This window comes from Rhinolophus sinicus, chromosome 5 (genome assembly GCF_057876585.1).
Source record: "Rhinolophus sinicus isolate RSI-liver-muscle chromosome 5, RSI-T2T, whole genome shotgun sequence".
In the NCBI taxonomy this organism is placed as follows: Eukaryota; Metazoa; Chordata; class Mammalia; order Chiroptera; family Rhinolophidae; genus Rhinolophus; species Rhinolophus sinicus.
The window spans coordinates 31796366-31814195 of NC_142505.1; the positions used below are offsets into that span (position 1 = coordinate 31796366).

Genomic DNA, 17830 nt, shown 5'->3' on the forward strand with positions numbered 1-17830 from the left:
TAGAGTCAGGGTTCAAATCCAGATAAGCCTGAATCCAAGGGGATATTAAAAAGCAATGGAAGGCTTGAAAGGCTGGCTAATTGACAGAGCTTGGTTCTATCTACAGGACTCATTGTATCCACTACTTTATCTCATATAAACAGCGATAAATTATTTACATGTGTTTTTCTTGTCTCCTGAATTCAAAGGGACGCTGTTTTAATATCTTTATATCTTCTATGATTTCCTGCCCCAGATTGCCTTTTGCCACTACATTCAGGATGATACTTACCATAGAGTGTGTGCTCAATAAATATTTAATTATTAGATAATCCATGAATTGAATCATTAAGATGTGGCTACGCGTATAAAAGAAGGAAAAATTCTTGTGAAAACATAGGAGAGTCAAATATATGTCCTTTGGCTTGGTTTCTCTTATGCATGTTGAAGTTTCGCTCTTTGTTTATTCATTCACATATGTTGTATCTTAATTCTAACTTTACCGCTTAAGTGAGAGGAAGGAGAGGAGAACAATTACATTTATTGGCATATACAATATGCCAGGCACTATGCTAGGTGACGTACATTCTTATTTAATTCTCAAGCAACCCCTAAAGTTTCACCTACTTATTATTTCCATTTTACAGATAAATAAACTGAGTCTCAGAAAGGCTAAGAAAGTCTCACAAAGCCCAAGGAATTTCCTAGGGAGGATTGTATGATTCCAAAGCCCATGTCTTTTCTATTATACCATTGTAATCCAATGATTACATACAGCATTAAATGTGATTTCCTTCTGGCACTTCCAGCAACAGGGTTCCCTGACGAGACAACAAACAAGACGAGACAACAAGCACATTTTGTGCTGTTGGAATTGTTGCAGTGGGGCTCTGGAATGTTGCTCTTGTCAGATGACACGGCCTTGTCTCGCCATCTACCTTTTACTTTCTGTTCCATTAAAAATACAACTGAGGTTTGTTCTTGGAACAATTCCTATATTTCTCAGTTCTTTGCAGAACTAGTCAAGGAGAAAAGAAAATTCAGATTAGAGCTCACTGTCCCTGATGTCTCCGTAAGCAAAAGGGAATCCCTCCCAGGCTGACTGAGAAGTCAAAGCAGCAAAGCCAGATTCTCACCCATCACCAGCTAACTGATTTAGAGGTCATTCATCGCCAATAATGGATTTGATAATACTTCACCAAAACATAGCTACTTTGACCAAATTCGCAGTAGGGGTTGGGAGACACAAGGAAGCCAGAATTCTTTGAAATCAAAGTCTAAATTCTCCAGAAAAATCACCAGCTCCCCCTTTTCCTCACTGTTATGTAGATATGGGCTTTGTGGTAGATTGCATCTAACATGTATTAGAAAATGTATTCATGCTGATAAATAGAAAATCACAACAGTTCATAAAGGATTAGCCACAGCCTTGAGAAAAAATATTTCTGGTCCTTGGAAATACTGACATACTTTGCCTCAGCAACGCCTCCTTAACCACAAGGGTGAGCAAGTGTGGGAAGGAATCTGCGAGGGGTATTTCAGAGGTACTGTCTAGTTAAGTCTGGAAGAAAGCTTTCCTGGATGGAGGCTGGGTCCTGGTTTCCAAATCAGAGACAGCTCAGAAGTCAAAACAGAGAAACCTAGGAGGTGCCACACCCTTTACTTTATTTTCTTCTTTGATGACTATAGGAGGGGTGAAATCTAATATTCCATCCATTTCTAATCACCAAACCAGTGTCCCAGTCCTAATGACATTCCTTGATACCTTCTAAGCCAGCCATGGGAATTTGAAGTTTGCTGAGCATGACACACTGTCATGGAACTGAGTGTGAAGAGTAGGGAGGAAAAATGGCTCATCTACAAGAGAAATAATTAATGCGTCAGGATGGCAACAGTTCTCTGAAGTTAGCCACCACAAAGACTCTAGCTAATAAACATACTAAAGAAAAAATTTCAAGCCTAAGCACAGTGAATTTAAGCATCACTCTTCCTAATTAAAAATAAAACTAGTCAGAGAGCAGTCTCATTATGTAAGAGGCAAGAAAAGGCAAGTTGAGCACACAAGCAAGTATCAGTAAGCCAACACGTCAAAGAACTTGAGATTGGATCCACTCAGCACACTAAGTAAAGGGGCCATTTAGCAACTATTGGGAAATAATTGGTGGAACCTGCCGATCTGGAAAATTCAGGGGGATATCACCACATTGGGAAAGGCAATATTTCTTACTATTGGAATAAAATAGTATAAAATACAGCAAAAGATCCAATGGCATTCAGTGTTAATGAGCATACTGTCCTCAACTTCTTAGGGAACGACCATGGTCAAATGAGCTCCTGAGGGAAGATTCATTTACAACCACTATTTTTACCCTCCCTTACAGAAGGCTTTGAGATAAAGCAAGAGAATAATAAAAGTAAAGATGCATTACTGCATTCACAAAGAAATGGAGATAAACTAGGAGCAAAATGGTATTTCTGAACATCAAGACGTTTAATAAAGATTGTTCTCTAAAACAGTAGTCTGAAAACTGGGGTACATGGAAATGTGGAAATACAAAGCCCTTCCGTGGATATGGCTTTTTTTTTCCTTTTCTTTTTTTTAAGGAAAACAGTATTCAGTTTCTCTACTTCCTTATGTATTCTTTGCTGAATTTGACTTTCTGGGAATACCTGTGATGGAGAGACCTATTCTCCACTCACACCTTCCCTTTCACAATTATTCTTCTCCTTATACATTCTGAATATGAACCACCGTGATGCATTGCTCCAGGGTGTGAAAACTCACCAGCAGAAAATAAAGGGACAATTCTAAACCTGAATGGCTCACTATGAAACAAATCCTTTTGCAAGTCAGGTAGTTGCCAATTTTTGCTTTAAAAAAATTATAAGAAGTTCTAATGTCAGCTGGTAGATCATTTTGATAACAGACCATTAGATGGTTTTTTATAAATGACTTAGAACTGAAAGAAATGAATAATACTCCTAGTCAAACTCTTTCCATTACTATATACTTATTTATAACAAGTTTTCTTAGTATTTACATTGATAAAAACAAAAAATTGGGTTAGAATTGATGCTAGACTCTCCCATTCTAGAAATAGGTAGCATTCATCTACAGATATGTAAACTAATAAGAAAAAAAACCCACTATCTATTTCATTAAGAGTTTTTATTTTTCATAGGCAATTAACTAGGTACTGAAATTTCTAACATGTTTATGCTCTTTTGATCAATTTTCCACTAATAATGATTGTAATTAAAACTCAACTAGAAGATATTTTTAAATTACTTTGAATCTTTTCATCCCAGGAAATTTTAGAAATTAGAAAATTTAAATTTTATATTCATATTTTTATTATAGAAATGTGTGATACGGTGATCAATAAAAGAATTTCAAACCCAAAATGTTTTTTTTCTTTTCTTTCTTTCTTTTTTTTTTTTTTCAAACCCAAAATTTAAAGATACATTATGATGAAATCCTGTAGGGGAAGGAAATGGAAATAAGAGTTCATGAAAAAGAAAAAAACAATGAAAATTCTCAACTCAAAATAAAAAGCTGGTTCGTGCATTTTTTTAAATGGATGATAATGGGTATCAAATAGCTATGGCATTTAGAGTCTCCTGGATGCATCACAAAAGTTGTGTAAGAATTTTATTTTTAGATGTTCACATTTACAATACACTGGAATTTTCATTCTTTGTCACTATTTAAACTCATGATGGACAACATTAGCTTTTAATGTAAAAATGCATGAAAGTGATGCATTTTTATAAAATTCTTTTTAGGGGTATATGAGCCAAAATTTTTTTTAAAGATCATTGTCCAAAATGACCTTTATATCTGACACAGTAGTTCTTTCCCCTGTTGTGTACAGTTTACTTTTTAAAAAGATAATCACCTCAATTTAAAGATAATAACCTCTATTATTTATCGAGCATTCACAACAGGCAGAACCAGGGCTAGCTAGTAGTCACTTTATATCTAATCCTTACACTGCTCCGCAAGGGAAGTTAGATAAATCTTCAATTTGCAATCAAGGAAACCAAGGCCCAGGGAATGTAAACCTGAAGAGAATAGAGGTAGCAGAGCTGGGGTTTAAACTCAGGTCCACCCATCACCAGGACCCTACGTTCTTTCTATCACTCCTGTTGACTCTGCCCTTCCTAGCAGGCTGGTCTGGTCTAATGACTCGGGAAAACAAGGATAAGTCCATCCATGTTCTAAAAACAACGAAGGACAGAATTAGCAGAATTTACCAACCAGGAGGTCCTCCCTGACAAGCTCTCTTCCCACAAAGGAAAGAGTTAATCCTGTCCTCCTCATGTGGTCCCCATTCTTACACAGAGCAAAGCAGCCCTGGCCATGCTGGGCTGTGATTTATTTACATGCCTTTCTCTCCCGTGAGACTGTGAACCACCTGAGGGAAAACTGTGCTTTATTAATTTCTCTGTCTTCACAGCACCTCGTAGGTACTACACAGGTCCTTAGCCATTCCATCGGATCCATCTCTTCTGATTGAACTCTGGGTCTCAATCCTGGATATTCATTAGAATTAAAACTCCTGATTCCCCAGGATGTAGACCAGCCTAATTAAAGCAGAGCCCCTGGAGTGGGGGTCAGGCATCAGCATATTTTAAAGCTTCCTAAGTAGTTCCAGTATGAAGCCAAGGTTTCGAACCATTGACTGGTTTTGTTAGGGTGGAAAAGGTAGCACCGTGGTATGAACCGGCCTTCTGATTTCTACCCCAATCCTTTGCCCTCGAAAAACCTGTCAGATGGGGCTTCAGCTCTAACCTTGCCTCTTAGTACTCTATTGTGCACACCATGGAGGAAGCCGCCTGCCTCAATTTCTGACATCCTTGTCTCATTCTGGGGCGGGCACATCTATAAAATGACAGTCTGTACTTCCAAGCAATGTATTCATTAACTGTATAGTCTCTTGATTGCAGATAGAAGAGCCTTTTTATTAGAGGACATTGCAGGTGGTCAGAGGCATATCTCTGTGGGCCCAAGGCATGGATATAACCTTGGCTTTGAGCAGCCAGAGACGACCAGGATGTTTACAGGAGCTGAGCAGTTCTACAACCAGCTGGGGATATATGAGTGTGTGCGCCCATGGGTGCGTGCATGTGTGTGTGTGCAAGCACGTGCACGTGCATGCACAAGCTCAGGAAGTCAAAGGGGAGAGAAAGAGTGGTGGTGCAGAGACAGAACAGGCTGGCAGGACTGCTGTCTGGGCTTCAGATATCTTAGGGGAGCTTCCCCTCAGGGCCACCCTGAGAAGAGCTTCCCACGTCTCTCAAGCTGTTCTACTTCAGGGATCACCTCATAATGACCTGTTAGCAATGGCTGTACAAGGCAGAACGAAATCCCTTGGCTGTCAGAGCCTGGGAGGAATTTCTAGGGCTCATGGGGATTCAAAACCTCCACGTCGCTGCAGGAGGGGGAACGACGCCTTCTGTCAGTTTTTATTCAAGTGTTTCTTTTTGAGCATCAACCTCACTGACTTTGATGCGAGAATAAATTAATTCCAAAGCCCCGACTAGAAATTTCCTGACTCTGCCTGTCTATTGTCTATCCACCCACACAAAAGAGAAACTGCAGCACCTTGTCAGTTTTCAAACAAGCAGCTTGCATTACATTCTTTTAGGGAGTCTTTTAAAAGAGCGCCCAGGCTTTTCAATCCCCCTTTTCTTCCTCAGGTATTTGTCTATTTTAATGCTGAGCTGCCATATATATATATACATATATATGTATTGATATTATAAATATATGATCTACTGAGCTGGAAAAACCTGATTTACTTGGCCAGTGGGGACTGATAACTTCAGTATTATCCTATTAATGTTTTTAAAAGAAGCATTTACAATGATTTTTCACGTAACCACTAAGGTGTCGCATCTTATTTTTGCACTGAATCTATATTTTTGAGGGAATACAAAACACTCCCCAGACTTTGCCTGGCTCACATTGTAAAGGGAGAACAGCTCTGAAAGAAGTACAGGTCACTCTGATTATAGCCTCCACATCTGGGATGTGAGGTAATCAGAAAACAAAGAGGTTTAGCAGCTTGTTCCAGACCATCCAGGAATCTGCTGCAGCACCTTGGAGAGGGTGCTGGGTGTCAGGATCTTAATTCCTGACAACCCACCAATCTTCTCTCTGGAATTCATTAGTGTACAGCCTTCCCCCCCTGCAGAATCAGAGTCAACTTTATTATTAAGCATCTACTGCATGACACATGTATTAAGTGCTTTTACCCACTGTATTTCTTTTATAAGCATTTCAAGAATTTAAAAGTTATTAATTTTCTGAAGTTATTTCCTCCTTTCTTTCTTATCTTTTAAATACTCATTATTACACTAGATTAATCGTGTGTGTGCGTGCGTGCGTGCGAGAGAGAGAGAGAGAGAGAGAGAGAGAGAGAGAGAGAGAGATTGAGAGAGAGAGAGAGATGAGAATTACTGTTTTGGTGTTTTGGGGATATTTGGAGAAGTTTCTGACAGTGAAATGCAATTTGTCAGTCTCTCCTCTTTTTGGTAGAAATCTCATTATGAGATAAACCTCTTTAGGAGTCCTTTCTGTAGTTGGGCCCAAGGAAATCAGAGCTGAAATTCGAGTTATTTTTACAGTCAATATCTCAAGGTTATGTGTGAGAAGTATCACTTAGCCAAGGTGGTGTAAAATGCTATTGCCCTCTGTTCTAAATGTAGAGGAGGGGAAGTGTCAGCAATGTTTAAAGCTCTTTGATTTCACTGGCCCAGTCCATTCATTCCCCAACTACCCTCACACCCATCTGAATTACTGGCAAATCCACGCTGAATCCAGAGACTCACCAGTAGGAAGGACCCTAATGGGACCTGTGCTGTTCATTTCTCTGCACACTCTGGTCTCTAGGTTGTGTCATTCTCTATGGTGCCTGGGGTAAGAGTTGTTTTTACTTTTTTAAAATAGGCTTACCACCAATTATGAGGCTTGAAACAACAGAAATCATGTATCCCCCCAAAATTTCTTTGAAACTGGAGGACAGAGTCTCTGTCTTTATTTTCCTGGTTGAAAAGGTCAGTCAATTAGTTGCTGCTCATTACCAACTAGGCCTGTTTCATAATCACACCAGGGAGTCAACTGCGATTTACCCATATTTATATTTACAGTGGTTCTACCTCAAAAAGCCTTCTTGAACAAATATATGAACAACTTCACCTCAATCTGAAAATATGGGAAACACAGAATAAATTCAGTTTACTGTAATTTATGTAAATCCCTTCTTACAGGGAATTCTCTTAGTGGGAAAGGTCAATATTTCCCATCAAGTTAAAAAAATATATAATACTGATCTGATCTCAATGTTGTGTTTTCTACACACACACTTGCATGGGCACACACATGGGCAGACACATACCCTTTGCTAAAGTGACCAATAGATTTTGAGGTCAGTGAAATACAGTGATTATGAGCTTAAGCTATGGAATGAGATAGATCTGGATTCAAGTCCTGCCTCTGGCTGTGTGACTACACAGATCACATAACCTCCCTGCATCGTTTTCCTTTTCTGTTAAGTAATAGCTACTACATAAGGGTTAATACGAGGATTAGTTACAATAATGTCCAATAAGCCAGTGCTTCTCAAACTCTAAAGTGTACACAAACCATCTGGAAATCTTATTAAAATGCAGACTCTGATTCAGTAGGTCTGAAATGGGGCTTGAGATTCTAAGTTCCCAGGTGATGCTATGCTGCTAGTTTATGGACCAAACTTTGAGCAGCAAGGCATATACTCAAACTTTTGGAACCAAAACTGCTATCTAGTGGTCTTAATTCAATTAAGAGAAGAAAGCTGAAAAAGGATTTTGTGTGTGTGTGTGCGTGTGTGTGACTAAAGTGAACTCAGTTTCTCTAGGTGAGGAGAGGTTAAAACGTGTGAGGCAAGGTTTCATTCTGCTCCTGCACGAGCCTCTGCATGATGAATTGCTAGACTTAATTTCCATTCTCCTGCCAAGGATTAGCCAGGCATGACTGGAACCCACGTAGAGACGGTAAGGCCTGAGCCCACGCAAAGTCTCGTACCTGTCATAGTCTTGGCAAATCTCCCCCACAGCCACCAAGGCCTTCAGGTACTCGTTGGGTTGGTACGGGTGGATGTAATGCAGGGAACAGCTGTTCCTGGGATCCCCGTTTGAGGCAGTGAAATCTATAGCTACCTGGAAGAGAGAATAGGAGAATGGGTGGATTTAAAGTGAATGCATCTCGTAGGACTTGTGATCAGTCATGAGAGAGCCGTGGCAGGAGATGGAAAAAAAAAGCAGCATATTACATACCCTGCCAATAAGGAAAGTTAGAGAAGAAATTAATTAACCTGAAAAACTAGTTATGAATTTGGTTGAGGCCATTTCTGTATTGTTCAGTCCCACTGCCCCCCAAAGCCCTCTCTTCTCCCTGACTGAAAGGGAACTTAAGGTTGACATATAGGTCAAAAAGACCACCTGCAGCTGACCCACATCACCAGACAGCAAAGGAAGAATATCATAATTCACTAAGAAGAGACTTTGTGCTCCCTGGGCAGGACAATTCCATTTCTGAGCCAGAAGTAATATCCCTTAAAACCAAATTCTGTGTTAAAGATGCGGTTTATCTAAGGAAGCCACTGTCATATTTTCATGAGTGACAGTTGCAGAGAGATGTGTTGAAGCAGTTATAATAAATTTTCTGCAAGAAGCAGCTCTGTGAAAGGCATTCAGCTTTTGGTTCCCATTCATGTAAGGACTGCTGCCTGTAACAGAGAAGACGCCTGAATGTTACAGCATTGTGAGTGGGAAGTGGAGCAGGGAAACCTCTATCTTGCCACCAAATAGTCATTGTCCTTGAACTTTAAAAGTTTTTTTTATGACCCCCAATAACATCATCACCTAAATAAAAGTTGACTCTCCAATACTTTTTAACAACAATAACATGTTTAAGCCTCAAGGGTGCTAAAAAGGGAAGGAACATTTCTTCTAGTTTTCCAACATCATTACCATTAAAATAAATGTTAACCCAGCAAACACCTCTCTCAAAAAATGCCTAAGCTTGGGGGCATGGAGGGGAGGGATTAAAATGAAAGAAGTTGTAGGGAAAAAAAGAAATGTTCATGTTGCGTCTTTCATTCCTCTTTGGGGGTCAGCAGAATCCACTCACTGGCTTACTTACGACAGAAAGGTTCTATTTTCTCTTATGATCTTGTGGATGGGAAATGCTACTTGTATACTAGTTGGCAAAATTCCATTATAGTAAATAAATGGAATGTCTCATTGGATTTATAAAGGTAAGAAGTTACTTCTGGAAGGACAGAGAAAAAAGGTGCCATGTGCTCTGTTCAGCCTATAAGAGTAAAGTCGATAGGAAAAATGTCACCCATGTCTTACAGTGTAACCCTACAATAGAATCAAAGTTACTGGAAGAGAAAAAGCAGCAGGCTAATAGTAATTTACTTACAACCTCTTCTCTTCTTTCATAGCTATTTTTTTTATCACTGATCCCGCCCCTTTTGTTCCTCAACATTCCATAGGACTATATTGAAAATAAATTTAAGCAGGATTCAAATTCTATTTTCAGAATACCCAGATGTTTTCAATAAGGGAGTACCAAGTGATAAAGTGCTAGTACTAACAGTGTTTCAAAAGGAAAGGTCATGTGAAGAAAAATGGCACCGTACTTTCCTACCCCTCAGATGCCCTTATAACAGTTAACAAAGGGAAGAAGAGAGAAGCAACCTTTGTTAAAACTCGACTCTGTCAGACACTGCACTAAGTGCTTTACAGGCATCAGACTACCTCATTTTCATAAAAACTCTAGGAGGTAGAGATTGTTATTCTTTTTAATGGATGAAGACCCTGATGCCCAAAGGTGATGAAGGTCACACAGGACGTGGAGGGATGGATCTGGTTTAAACCCAAGTCTAAAATGGTACCTTTATACACCCAAGAGGACTTGGAAGTCTATCACTAACATACTCATGTTGAGACGTTTCATGGGTATATTTTGTTCCTATAAAGAATGGAAGGGACTTATCCTGGAGGTAGGGAGGCTAGCTAGGAGGCAATTACAGTAATTTAGGAGAGAAGAATGGCCTTGAATGAACATATCTGTGAGCAAAGCAGTTGTAAAAGGTAAGAAAAGGGCAATTGAAGTGTGTGTGTGTGTGTGTGTGTGTGTGTGTGTCTCTCTCTCTCTCTCTGTGTGTGTGTGCACGCACATTTGCACAACAGTGGTTGAATGTGTTACCGAGGATGACTGGAAGTGACCTAAAAGGACCAGTAAAATACAGTATCTTCTGAGATAGATTTCAACTGGAAGGTAAAAGCCAGTCCACTGGGGAAAAATGAGGAAGACAATAGGAATGATCCTTTTAATCAAGAACTGATGACGTGTTAGCTTTGGTAGGGAGCCCCTACATGCATTTGTGAACAAGAAGGGGGTTTGAGCTCTCCAGGACGCATTCAACCAGAGAGAGGTCGAAATATATGCAGATAATTCCTGGAAGACTCCAAGAGGAACCGTTGAGAGGTACTTGAGAGACAGTGTTTGAAGAAATCATACACCTAGGGGTCTCCTGGGTTTATGAAGATCAAACACGCAGAGCCACCACTCTCAGCCTTTCTGTCCTGATGCGACACATTTAGAAGATAATGGAACCTTGTGCATGCGCACATAGTGTTTAAAAGGTAAAAACAGTGCTGGGAAGTCCAGGTGTAAAGCCACCTCTTCCCTACTGAAGGAAGCATTTTTGAACTCGAGAGAATTCTAGAGAATGTGAGAATATTTTTATAGACATAACCTTGATTCTGCTCAAACTTATCTAAAATGTAAATCATTGGCAGGTGTTGATACTTTATTAATAACAAATGTCTAGGGCTCACCTTTCTTCTGATTATGAGGCCCTTCATCACGGATCACCACACTCCTCTCTCTACCTGTGCTTCTCGATACTGCAGTTGACCACTGTCCCATGTGCTGGTTACCTTACCTGAGTGTCAAGGGTATCCTGTGATGACAGAAACATGCTGGTGTCTTGATATAAAACCGGAGGATGAAATAAGATAATATAAAGACCAGTGGGGAAAACCACCATAAAGAAAAATGACAACTCAAGAGACATAATTGTTCCTCTTATCCTCCCCAGGTATTGGCAAAACCCTCCAAGCATACAGGCACCGAGTGGCAGCAGCTGAGCCCAGATGTATCACCTGGATGAGTATGTGTGGTATCGGGAGAACTGCATGCAATGTCTGGATGAGACAGAAATTTAAAAGAAAAATCACCGGGCTGGGACTTGGGTCAGGCAAGAGAGGTGACGAGGACATAAACTCCAGAAGGGACACATTCTCAGCTGACCCTGTACTTGCATGATCTTGAGAGGGAGTGCCTCCTTAAAAGTTAAAAGTTGCACTCTATGTGCCTCTCTTGCCTCACCTTCACCCTTGCCCTGCTATGCCATTTACTTCTATCTATCAACTCTTTATCAGGCTTGGAATCATGCCCTTAGGCTTAACAAACTGGGGTGGGGCAGAGATGATATGGAGGAGGGGAATGTGATTGAAGCTGTTAAGGATAGAAAGTGAATAGAATTTGGTGACCGATTGCATGTGGAATTGGATGCCAGTTAGGGAAAGGGAGCAGCTAGATTTCTCTGAGGGATGGAGGAGATGACATCTTGAGGACAGTGGAACAACCTGAAAATCAATGTTAGAAGGTTGGTATTGGGCTGCCTGTTCTTGGTAGTGCTGTGTAGACATACAATACGCCTGATAGAAATTTTACTCTCTGCAGGAAGGCCTCTTGGGTTTCCACTTTGCTCGTGGGGATGCCCTCTGCCCCCTGCCCCAGTGTCTGCCAACCACAGAGATTCTTCTAGCTCAGAAGATTCTGATATAGCTTTGGGGAAGGGTATGAACTGAAAAATTACCTGCTGAATAAGGAAATAAACCAATGATCCTTGCCACCTACCCCTTTCTGTAGTTCCTATTGCTCATAACAAAAATATTTTCTCACTTGACTAGACAGCCATGGCAGTCTAAAGTACATGGCAGCTAAAAAAAAAAATGTTTTTTTTCCTGGCAAGTGATGGTTTCTAAAGTCTCCCTGATGGAGCTAGAGATAAAATATCTATCTTCAGGAGGTAGCCTTCTACCAAGAATTCTCTGTGCTCTTTAAAGTTAGCATTAGTGGAATGAGAATAGAGCGAAAGGTTAGGTTTATTTTAAAAAGCAACAGGGAGACAGTGAAAGATGGGATTAAATTGAGAAATAAAAGCAAGAAAATGACTGAAAAATGCCAGTTTGTGGAGGTGGCTACTGACGCCTGGTGTCCTGAATGGTGAGCTTGCAGAGCTGCCATGTTTTCATTTTCTGATATGAAACATTTATTTATGAAAGCCTGTGGTTCTGGTATGCACTCCAATCTTGTCAGCGGGCAGCGGGAGAACAGGTGCCTGCCTGTGGCTCTCCCCTTCCGCCCAGGACGCCTGTCTCATCATTAAGCAGAGCTGTGGAGAAGTTTTGCAAAACCTTGTGGCGTAAGAATACAAAATGCTCCCTCCATGCCTCCAAGTCCACAGAACATGGAACTGTTTTCCAGAAGAGACTGGAAGTGAATGATGAGCATTTGTCGTTGGCCATTTTTACTTTTTAGTTTCTCACATGAAATGAGTCCACTCCTTGGTTCCCTTCCCCACCTGTGACATATGACCCATTTGGGACCCTCCTGGATGTTTTCTAGGAGAAGTCACTGTGAACCAACCTCTGCAGTTGCCTGCTCTCTCTGTAGTCAATCTGCAGTCAGTCTTTGCAATATCACCTGCTGGGGTAGCTCTTTTTTTATTTTTTAAATTTGTACACAATTTGAACATATACAATGAGCCTTATAGGTGGAGATACTGTTTGGATCATTTCTTAAGTGATAGGTTAAATTCTTGTGCTTTTCTATGTCCTCAAAACTCCACAGGGCGGCAAAGAAATAGGAACCTAGACTAGATGGAAAAGACCGCTGGTTCATTTCTTGGAAATTGCAAAGCATTCCCTTCTTCAATCCAGGGCTCATTCTTATTTCTCAGTGGTCTATACCAGAGCCTGTCAGTGTTTAACCTGGGATATGAAATATTTAAAACTTATACTGTGGCACAATGTGGACATAGGATGCTTAATCGTGTCAAAGTTAGAAAAGGTTGCCTGAGAGACTCTTTAATAGGTGATCTTTTCTTTAGGCTTGAAGGTTAACCTGGGAGAAGCCATATTTAGCTTATTATGACATATTATATTATTAAAATTTGGACTATAAAATCAGAGATAAAGGGAAACAATACCATCTTTAATTTTTAAAAATTACAAGTAATAAAAATGGGCATCTAAGAATAATAAGAAAAAGATTTTTTTTTTTGGTCATGTGACTCTGATCTGAATGAGAATCTGATATTAGATCTATTTCCTCCTAGTGGAAAATGCTCACATACCCAATTCTACACACAATTTTGGAAGGTCAAGGATACCTCTGAGAATGAGCCTTGTCCCAAAGGATTCCACGAGCCTTGTAAGTTATATTGTATTTTTCTTTTCCTTTCTAGTTATTGTATTATTATATATAGACAAATGTTTTAATCATTTTAAATAATCGTAATTATAAGGTAGCTCTGCTTTAAATTCTTTTTTTTTTCACTTAACACTAGGTCATAAACATGTCCCCATGTTATTTCCAATTATTATATTATCATTTAAAATGGCTTTATCATAATGTACTTAAACAAGGTACTGTGATTTACACAGCTATTATCTTATTGAAGGACATTTAAGCTGCTTACAACTTGTCTCTGCAAAAATTCACTTCATGAGGAACATTTTTGTGCCTCTGGAAAAGAAATAACTTTCAAAAGAAACATTTAATTCTTTGGCCATTTTCTTTCCAAATACCTTCTGGTGTCTGTCTCTTCGATGCTGTCTATAACTTTGTATTTTGTGTGTACAATTCTAGCCTCTAGTTTTATTTGTAGCTGTGGTGCCTGTGCCAAACATATTGAACCCAATCTCTCCCTCTGTCATCTGTGTCACCTGTGCCTACCTCCTCCAAAACTGCCAGGCGAAAGTTGCCCTGGACTTCTCAAGACTCAAGGATTCACAGGAGGAACAAGTACTGTCCTCAGGGGTGCCCTTGACCTCCTGAAATAGTGTACAAAATTGGGCGTGTGCATCTTCCAGAGAGAATATAGATCTTGTATCAGATTCCTAAGTGATCCAGGTGACCAAAAAAAGTGTAAAATCATTACTTGGGCTCTTTTTAGCATCGTGCATCTTTTTCCCTCAACTGGGCCTTCTCTTCTGCTTATGGTCAGATTCTAGACTAAAACCTCCCCTCTTTTAGTCCTCAAGTTGTCATCCTCCTTTCTCCTTCTTGTCTTCCTCTCACTGTCAACCTTGTTGAATGAATAGTTGTACCCACTGTATTTACTTCCTTACCTTCTGTTCACACCTGAACTCTTGGGTTTCTTCTGTCTCATTCTGCTGAAATTGCTCTTTTGAAGATGGTGTGTACTTACTCATGTAACCCTCTCACGGGTTTCATTCTTCACCCTCTGACTTCTCTACAGCATATGGGATTATCACCCCTGATCTTAACCTTTTTCTCCTGATCATTTGAGTTACTGGCTCCTCCTGGACTTTTTCCTCTGGCGTCTCTTACTGCTTGCCCCTCTTTCCCTTGCTGCCAAATGTAGGTCCTCTATAATTTTCTGTCACCAGGCCCCTTCTCTTTCTATAATCTTCTCTTTGGCCATCTCATCCAAAGCCATATAGGTGCAGCTCCCACCTCTCTCCTGAGACCTAGGTTCACATTTACAAGTGCCTTCTCCACTAGGATATCTGAAAGTACCTCCAACATGTCCACAGACAAATTCATCATCTTGTCCAGCAGCTCCTCTTGGGTTCCCTATTTCCACGTTTTGTCAACCATGCTTTGTCAGTCAGGCACAGAAGATTTGAGTCCCGCTAGAGTCATCATTCTTCCTTGCTTTCCATCTCCTCTGTATCATAGGCCAAGGCTTTTTGACTCTCTTTCCACAATGCCTTTTCCTATTGCTGCCTTTCTAATTTAGCCTCTTATTACCTGTCCCCAGGACTATTTCAGTGGGCTTTAGTCTTATCTTGCTTCATCTTTCAAAGTCCCTTCACCATCATCAGTGCCTTTCACCAAAAACTTCCAGATGTATTTCCCTAAAGCATCTGCCTGATTGCTTCAATGTCCTGCTCAAGATTCTCCCGAACATTTCCTTATCCATCAAATTACCTCAAGTTCAAGTTCTTCAAAGCCCTTCAAGTTCTTACGCCAAACCACTTCCCCAACACTCCCTCATATATAGCCTGCTTATTCATATGAACCCAAGTAAGGTTTCAGTATTTATCATTGGAATATATGGATGCATAAACATTTATGTTCACAGAGTTGCTTTTTAAAGCAAAAATCTGGTGTCATATATATCAATCCAATTTCTTCTTTCCCCTAAACTTTATCCCTCCTTGAAGATTTAGGGTTCAATCTATTACAATTCAACAAAAATATTTTGAGCAACTAATACACGTCACCCTGGTACACGAAGGGAAAGGTGAAGGTTGAACCAAAAGACTAGGCATCTGTGGAAGGTGCAAAAGCTTTCTCCTCACCTGTTTGTAATGACTATTGGTGAGAGTCTTGACAGGAAACAAATGGCACACTTAAAAGAGATGATTGAGAAGAGTTTACTAAAAGGACAATTCAAAACGGTTAAGGGAGTCTAACTGAAAAGGGTAGGGAGGAGAAGTTACTAGAACTTAGTAAGAGTAGTATCTTCAGGACAGGGCACCATCTATAGAAGAACACGGTAACTGCCAAACCACAGCCTGGCAGGCAGAGAGCTGGGGTGCCCAGCTTCTCTCTCCACTCACTCTTTGACTTCTGGCTGGTGCCTCCCACTGGTCAAAGCTAACCCAAATCCATGAGCAGGAAAGCCTGGCGAGTGCATCTAAAGAAGAAGTCCTCCTGGGGCACAGAGGAGAGACGGAGAATGGTGAAGAGTGGAGGAAAGATCCTGAACTTTATTTCACTGCTGGCTCCTGAAGATTTGTCTCTCGGGAGGCAGAAAATTCATCGTGGCTAAAGCTCCTGGGCTTTATTAATTTCTGTGTCAATAGGATTTTTTGACTCTGGAGGGCTCAGAGGTGGCACTACTGCAACAAAACACTTTTTTCTTTTTTAACCTCTCTGCTCTGCCTATCTCCATGCCAAGAAGCTCTCTTTGCTTCATTTCTCATCCCTCTGCCATGTTCCTTTCATGTTGCCAGACGGTTTCAACAAAATGACTGGGCAGATCAAACTTACAGACCAACTTAAATAAGACATGCTAATTTTTTCGAATAGTTTGTATTACAGTTTATGTTTTACATTAGATTGTACTGCTTGAGCAGCAAGACATTAATGAGAAAGCTGAGTTAATTTTGGAGGAGAGTGATGTCAAAGAGACTAGTATGTTTTCTTCGATAGAAAGTTCAAAACAGAACACCTAGCGACCTTCTTCTGAGACCTCAGCCTCAAGGCCCAAAGGAGGGAGGGCTTTGTGGGAGACACTGATGATGGGCTGTCTCCCTCTCGGCATTTATCTGTACATTTGCCTCCTCTTTTCATTCCTTGCTCCAGACTCACTCTTGACACCCCAGGGGTCCACTGGTTTGACACTGAAGGGGCTGAGAAGCTGGGACTGGGGAAGTGGTGGCGAGAACCATTAAAGGTGGTACCTGCCAGTTTGGAAAGATCAGAAAAAGTGAGAAAGAAGGGGAGATCAAAGCTGAGAGGGCAATTCTTCTGTGTCAGGGAGGCCACATGAGTCAGGATGCAGACCTGGGAACCACATGGGGTGAAACTCCTGGATTTCATGGGGGCTGGTTCTTTGCAGCACAATTCCAAGGGCAAAGCAAGGCCCTGAAGGTTGAATACAGAGTTGTTGAAGAGCATGGGATCTATAGAATCTAAAACAGACCCAAATCAATAGAACTTTCCTTTGAAAACCTATAAATAGTTCTCTGAAATTACTCCTTTGCCTAAGATCTTGGGACACTATTTCCAGTAGCTCTCCTTTATGACATTGCTGGCTTCTCTACTTCCATTTGTATACACGCGGAGCGACAATAAACCCACAGGACAGCTAGAGTTAGGTGTGTGTGCCACATGCTATCTTCTGCATGTGCCAGTGTGTATGGAGCAGGGCTGGGTGGGTGTGCTTTCAAGAATCTTAGACTTTAAAGAAATGACCAAATTCTATAATTAACTCCTGTAACTACTCAGGGGTAAATGAACAATGGCCAGTGTTTAGGCAGAACATAGGTAGACCCCTCTGAGATTACACTAGAGGACAACCTCTAGCTAGGGAGAGGCTGACCTATCAAGTGACCCCTTATTTCACCCCCTCGGGACTCCGCTTTTAGTCATTTGAGTATCACTATCCCTGGTCCCAGGAACACATTGGTCCTGTCTACTCTCTTGGGCTCAAACATGGACAAAGAAATTAAACCATTTTCCGTGCCTTCCTCACATGACTGAGCCAGTCTATGGAGCTAAACAGGGCTGCGCTTCATGAGTACACTTCTGTAAGATGAGGCATAAATGCTGCACAAATTATATTTCTCTTGTTTACATCCACATTTCCTTCCCATAGATTGTAACAGTTCTGTCTCTTGGCATCTGTGGATTCTCTTTCTGGAGGTCACATGTGCCCCAATCTAGGCCGATTTGGAATAATAAGCCAAGTTGTTACAGAGTAGATGGACTTACAAACTTGCGCTACACGGGCACTTTAAAAGG

At 40.7% G+C, this 17830-nt stretch overlaps 1 protein-coding gene across 6 annotated transcripts in view; it reads right to left on the bottom strand.

Moving 5' to 3' along the window:
- Positions 1-17830, bottom strand: part of CPNE4 (copine 4) — a 410233-nt gene that overhangs the window by 14162 nt on the left and 378241 nt on the right. For all 6 annotated transcript variants that reach the window (XM_019725940.3, XM_019725942.3, XM_019725945.3 and 3 more), the window contains exon 11: positions 8048-8181. In XM_019725940.3, coding sequence (XP_019581499.1) covers positions 8048-8181 — 134 coding nt within the window. The remainder of the gene's footprint in view (positions 1-8047; positions 8182-17830) is intronic.